Source organism: Protobothrops mucrosquamatus, unplaced genomic scaffold (genome assembly GCF_001527695.2).
Source record: "Protobothrops mucrosquamatus isolate PMUCROS unplaced genomic scaffold, P.Mucros_1.0 scaffold1793, whole genome shotgun sequence".
Taxonomy (NCBI): domain Eukaryota; kingdom Metazoa; phylum Chordata; class Lepidosauria; order Squamata; family Viperidae; genus Protobothrops; species Protobothrops mucrosquamatus.
Window position 1 is genome coordinate 113,470 of NW_015387931.1, and position 7,010 is coordinate 120,479.

The 7,010-nt window shown below is 37.0% G+C and overlaps 1 protein-coding gene across 1 annotated transcript in view; it reads right to left on the reverse strand.

Annotated features, from left to right (window-relative positions):
• Positions 1–884: 884 nt before the first annotated feature.
• Positions 885–7,010, reverse strand: part of BMT2 (base methyltransferase of 25S rRNA 2 homolog) — a 63,789-nt gene continuing 57,663 nt past the window's right edge. Inside the window, exons 4-5 of the mRNA XM_015823184.1 lie at positions 5,308–5,422; positions 885–4,076 (exon numbers count right to left, since the gene is read on the reverse strand). Of these exons, the coding sequence (XP_015678670.1) occupies positions 3,447–4,076; positions 5,308–5,422 (745 nt within the window). The 3' untranslated portion in view covers positions 885–3,446. The remainder of the gene's footprint in view (positions 4,077–5,307; positions 5,423–7,010) is intronic.

Consider the following 7,010-nt stretch of genomic DNA (forward strand, 5'->3'; position numbering starts at 1 on the left):
CCTCCCTCTCCTGCCCAAACTGCCTCCTTTTATAGCCTCTCCTGTCTCTGCCCTCTCCTCCTCCTTTCTCATGGGGGAGGGTGAGCCAGAAGTGAGCCTGGGGCCTTTGCCTCACCCCAGCCACTCTGCAGCTCCAGAGGACTCTCTCACAGTAAGTCCTTGCCTGTGCTGGCTCTTTCCCTCCCCCACTACACTTGGCTAGGCAGGGCTGTGTACCACCTGCCACTCGTTAATGTACCACAAGTGGTACGCGTACTACCGGTTGAAAAGCCCTGCACTAGGACTCCAAGATCCCTCTCACAGTTGCTACTATTGAGCAAGGTACCACCTATACTATACCTGTGCATTTGGTTTTTCTTGCCTAAATGTAGAACCTTACTTTTTTCACCATTGAATTTAATTTTATTAGATAGCGCCCAATGTTGAAGTCTGTCAAGATCCTTCTGTATCTTAAGCCTATCTTCTGGAGTGTTGGCTATTCCTGCCAGCTTAGTGTCATCTCCAAATTTGATGAGTTCCCCATCTATCCCCTCATCCAAATCATTGATGAAGATGTTGAAGAGCACTGGGCCAGCCAGAATAGAGTCCTGGGGCACCGCACTACACACTTCCCTCCATGTAGATGCAGTTCCATTGACGACCACACGCTGAGTATGGCCGATCAGCCAGCTACGAATCCATCTAGTTGTGAGTAACCAAAGAACTAAAAAAAATTAAAATGAGAAATAAGACTGCTGCATTGAACGCTTTTTACAAATATTTTTTTTCATTGTACCACTTTATAAATTGTTTAAACATCAGTGTCATTTCTCGCCTCGAAAATGTATTAACTATTTGAACAAAAGGAGTAAAAACTAGTGACAAAAGGCAGACTTATTCATAGATGCTGGAAGTACATAAGAGTTCAACATTTTAATGAAGAGCAAATATACTGGATTGAATGAATTGCAATTGATGCTTGATATTAATATTTTTTAAACACAGAAATATGAAAATCCTAAAGAACAACTGAAAGTTAAGCATGTTTTCAAAGAGGTACAACATAGTGTAACAAGCCAGTTTAATCTCAGTTGTTGAATAAGCTATTATTGGCTAGATGCCAACATTACACTACTTTGTAAACATATTTAAAAATCAAAAACCAGGGTACAACCAACAAAGCAAGCCACAGAATGTTAACTCAGTCTTCCATTGAAGGTAATATTTGATTATGTTAGTACTGATCTGTATAAACAGTTGCTCTCAAGATTGTGTATAAATATAACCAAGCATTATTATGGCTTTGTTATAAAATATTATTTTATATTCTCAAATTCTCTATTAATAATGTAACAATGGCAGTTTTGCTGTCTTGATCATTAAAGGCAAATTGAATGAAATAGTATACATCAACACTATTCAGAAAATCGATGTTTTCTCCTGATGTGCTCTGAGAACATAAAAAAATGAGACATTTTGTGGTATACTTGAAAAGGATATCTTCCTTGTTAGTCCTAGGTTAACCTCTTGGTGTTTTCAAGAACCACCTTCTTGGAACGTCTGCCAGATCTACATAGCTGTCTTGAAATGTGTATATCCAGTGAAAATATATTGAGTAAAATATAGCAAGTAGTTTAAAACATCACCATATCCACTAACATTCAGGAAAACAGCATATTTTTCACAAAGTCATCAGGTATTACTGGCCAATATCTAATCTTCAAACTTGAAGCTATTTCATCTACATATATCTTGAACTGGATTAGGCATCAGAATGAGTTGGAAAACAGCATACCACATATATACACACAACATAAATGCATTGTACTATTGGATTTTGAGAACTTTTTGCTAATTAAACAGTGCATCATGCATAGTCTGGATACATAAACAGGAAACAATATTATGGGAAGATGGTAAAACTAACAGATTTTTAAACTAGTCCAACAATATAAAAGGAGCAAGCTTTTAAATTCTAGTTAAAATGAATTTTTAATTAGAAGTAGGAAACGTTTGCCTGGCTAGCATATAGTTATGGAACTGAAAAAAGTTGCTGAGGATGTAACATGTTGGCTGCAAACTTTCTAGCACCGTTTTTACATATATAGCTCATTCACACTCCATTTTGCTTTATCTGTGGAGTAAATGGTTTGCCAATCTGATTTTGGAGCTAAAAATTGCGGTCTTTTATTTAGTTCATGTCTCACCAATGAATGCATTTAGATAAGGTTTAACATATAAGGTTTATTCCATGAATTACTCAACACACAAGGTAAAAAGCAAACCTAAAAGTCAGTTGTGAAACTTTTGTGCAAAAATTTAGTGGTAAAAGCATTGTAATTTTTTTTTAAATACCTTTCATAAATACTTTCCTTGAAACTAAGCAGTGGACTTCCTGAAATGAATGATTAATATTAATACTATCATTTCTGAAATTGTAAAACTATTTTGTTTTTTAGATTTCTCTTTTGTGTATTTCAAAATATATTGGCTACATCCTCATTCAGATATGCAAACATAAATTATTTAATCAGTTATTAAATCAGGAAACGATCTTTAGATATTAGTAAATTTCTGGGGCAGCTAAGAATGGAAATGTTGGAGTTGTTCTTAAAACAAAATGTTTTATTGCTCATTTTTAACTCGAATGAATGAAATTAATCTTAATTTTTTAACTTATTGTCTTCATATGCAGATTAGCTATCTAACCTGACATCTAGACAGAGAATTAAGCAACAATCTTCTATTTTCTCCCATTGCCTAAAATGTTTATATATGTTTAGGATAAACATATTAATTTAAGAAAACTTGGTAAAGCAGTGAAATTGAAACAATGGCACGAATACACAAGTTGTGAGGTAACTAAAAGAAACCTGTTTATGCTTATGTATATTATATAGTATACTGAATTGCACAGATAACAGGATCTGTATTTTGTTAAAGTACTCCAGTTGCAAATACAACTTAAGTGAAGTGATTTTGCAGTTATTTTCACTGACCAGATCAACATTAACTCAAGCAAAACCTTTGTTCAAGTTCAAGGCTAACAAAGCTTTCTAAACATATTTCTTAGACAATTAACAGTGCATATCATCTATTTTGTGCAAACCTCAGAAATGCTATCATGAATCTCAATCAAAAGCATTAAAAGTATCAAACCAGGGCACATCAGCATAGAATGCATAATCACAGTTCACAGCACTGGAAGGGAAAGGTATCTTTCTAGAATATTACTAAGTAAACCCTGTTCATGATACGACATGAGTCATACTGCATAAAACACATGTTAATTTTTCAATACAAGAATACATTTTAAAATTTATAAGTACAAAAAAATAGCAATAGTTTTCAAAATCTTTAGCATTTCTTTTTTCTAAATGCTTCATGTGCAGAGCAGATGTCAATTTTGCAAAATTAGTTTTACGGGAAAGGGAGTTTGGACTCTGAAGCAGATTTTAATTGTTACATTAACTTAGAAGCAATATAGGATCTTCTAGTTCATAGAAGGGTATAGAGCTAGCCTGGCTTTCTCCGGAGTCCGAATCATAAGGAGCATCTGGAAGCTCCATGAAGCTACAGGCCAGTTGTTCATCTTCAACATCTGATCGGATATAGCAGGAATTATTAGAAAATTCCTCCTCTTCCACAGTGTTAAAATCCTGGGGAATGTATAGCATCCCTGGGTAGTTCCTGCTCACCAAGTCACTTGTTGTTTTGAGTGAGATTTTCCTAAAGGCCATCAAATGCATATGAGAAAATTTTGAGTATTTGAAACGTTTAAACCCTAAAGATTCTATAGCAATTTTCCAGCTTTTCATCATCATAGCATGGCGATTCTGATGGGAAGAGTCAGGAGTGATAATAAGGAGCAATCCATTTAATACAAGTAGTTCATGGGCCTTTTTACAACATATCCACCGCTGATAGGGTGAAGGGAAATAAGAAAGGAGGAGGGAAAAGACCACAACATGAAATAGTTCTCCAGGCAGGGAATCAATAGGATTCTTCAACTGTTTCAAAAAAGCATCAATGGCATCTTGTGCAAGTTGAAGAGGTTGATGAATCTGAAGGTTTAAAAAGTCACATTTGTAGACACTCTGGGGGAAGAAATATAGATGCAATGATATACTTGGAAAACAAGTAAATAAGATAACTCAGTTAAAGAATTCTTAAAATCAGCAATAGAATTTTTCATTGATCAATTAATTACATTTTTATCTGAGTATAATTTTTTTAAGTTAAGCAGCATGCACTGGTTTCAGGTAATGTAGGTGTGTTTTTGCCTATATGAAGAAAAGGGAATATGTAATAAAATATGTACTTATGAATAAATTTTGATTATTTTTTTGTGTACAGAATTTCTCCTTTAGCCCCACTATATTCTCAAAATCTGAAGTTTCTACAAAGCAGAGATTTGGAGGGGAGGAGGAAAAAAGGAAAGCAGAAGGTCTTGTTTTGTAAGAAGACTACTTTATTAATTATGATATCTTGACTCTCCCTCCAAAATATATGTTATTTTGTGAAGCATGAGAACAATGAACGATGACATTGAAAATAATACAGGAAATATTGCAAATTCCAGTAGTGAAATACAACTATGTGGCACATCACTGAGTACTCAAGCTTTAACCATACTATAATAATAATAATGATAAAGTTGGAAGGGACCTTGGAGGTCATCTAGTCCAACCCCCTGCTCAGGCAGGAAACCCTATAGCATTTTGGACAAATGGCTGTCCAGTTTCTTCTTAAAAACTTCCAGGGTTGGTGCATTCACCGCTTCTGGAGGCAGGTTGTTCCACTGGTTAATTGTTATAACTGTCAGGAAGTTTCTCCTTAGTTCTAGGTTGCTTCTCTCTTTGGTTAGCTTCCACCCGTTGCTCCTTGTCCTGCCTTCAGGTGCTTTGGAAAATAGCTTGACTCCCTCTTCTTTGTGGCAGCCCCTGAGATATTGGAACACTGCTATCATGTCCCCCCTCGTCCTTCTCTTTGTTAAACTAGACATACCCAATTCCAGCAACCGTTCCTTATATGTTTTAGCCTCCAGTCCCCTAATCATCTTTGTTGCTCTTCTCTGTACTCTTTCTAGAGTCTCAACATCTTTTTTACATCGTGGTGGTACTATAACCTAAGCAACGGCTTTAGATATACACTAGTAAAGCTGAAGTTTTCAGTCATCTGTCCATACCTTGAGCTTAACTATTTATTAACATATTCACTTTCAACCTCAAAACTATACTAGCAGATATTAATCAAAAGGGAATTGTAAGATTAGCAACCATTGTATAAGTAATACATTTTATGATTTGCATTGTTAATATTTCATACCTCAACAGCTGGGACAATATCAATACCAACAGTCAGAAACTCTTCAAACTTCAAAAATGGATTAAAACAGCTGCCAACATCAAGTAATCTTATTTTTCCTGAAGGATGCAACAATCTAAGTGGAAGGGAAAAAAATGAAATGTCTCTCAGAATCTTAATCATGGAAATTCTATTTAAAATAGTAAATATGTTGCAGTTTCAGAATTAATGAGTGAGATTTGCATAGAAATAGTTTCTTTTTAATCTTTCAGGTAATAAATGAGGTAATGTTTGAACTAGGTTTTTATTTAAACAACAGATTAAACATGTCAAATTTTGACAGATATGGAACATTCAGTAAACTCCTGGCTCATGACATATACATTTGGCAACATGGCCCCTGATTTAGCAACTACAGTGAGGAAAAAAATTATTTGATCCTCTGCTGATTTTGTACATTTGCCCACTGACAAAGAAATGATCAGTCTATAATTTTAATGGTAGGTTTGTTTTGACAATGAGAGACAGAATAACAACAACAAAATATCCAGAAAAATGCATTTCAAACAAGTTATAAATTGATTTGCATTTTAATGAGTGGAATAAGTATTTGATCCCCTATCAATCAGCAAGACTTCTGGCTCCCAGGTGTCTTATACAGGTAACGAGCTGAGATTAGGAGCACTCTCTTAAAGGAAGTGCTCCTAATCTCAGCTTGTTACCTGTATAAAAGACACCTGTCCACAGAAGCAATCAATCAATTAAATTCCAAACTCTCCACCATGGCCAAGACCAAAGAGCTGTCCAAGGATGTCAGGGACAAGATTATAGACCTACACAAGGCTGGAATGGGCTACAAGACTATCGCCAAGCAGCTTGGTGAGAAGTGACAACAGTTGGTTTGATTATTCGGAAATGGAAAAAACACAAAATAACTGTCAATCTCCCTCGGTCTGAGGCTCCATGCAAGATCTCACCTTGTGAACTTTCAATGGTCATAAGAATGGTGAGGAATCAGCCCAGAATTACACGGGAGGATCTTTTCAATGATCTCAAGGCAGCTGAGACCATAGTCACCAAGAAAACAATTAGTAACATAGTATACCGTGAAGGACTGAAATCCTGCAGCGCCCGCAAGGTCCCCCTGCTCAAGAAAGCACATGTACAGGCCTGTCTGAAGTTTGCCAATGAACATCTGAATGATTCAGAGGAGAACTGGGTGAAAGTGTTATGGTCAGATGAGACCAAAATCGAGCTCTTTAGCATCAACTCAACTCGCTGTGTTTGGAGAAGAAGAAATGCTGCCTATGACCCCAAGAACACCATCCCCACCATCAAACATGGAGATGGAAACATGCTTTGGGGGTGTTTTTCTGCTAAGGGGAGAGGACAACTTCACCGCATCAAAGGGACGATGGACGGGGCCATGTACCGTCAAATCTTGGGTGAGAATCTCCTTCCCTCAGCCAGGACATTGAGAATGGGTCGTGGAGACTTCCGGTGGCAGGCGATTTCGCTGGTCGCAGCTGCCTCCCGCCTGTTTTGCGTAAAAGCCGGTTTGACAGCCAGCATCTGCTGTCAAACGGCTTGATACCTTTCCCCTGGGCATAAGGGGATCGGTGAGCTGCCCGGGGTAGGAGTTGAGTTCCCGAGTCGTCCTATATGGACGATGTAGGCGAGAACTCCTCCGGAGCCCCGAGGATTCTCCGCGATCCAGGACGTCT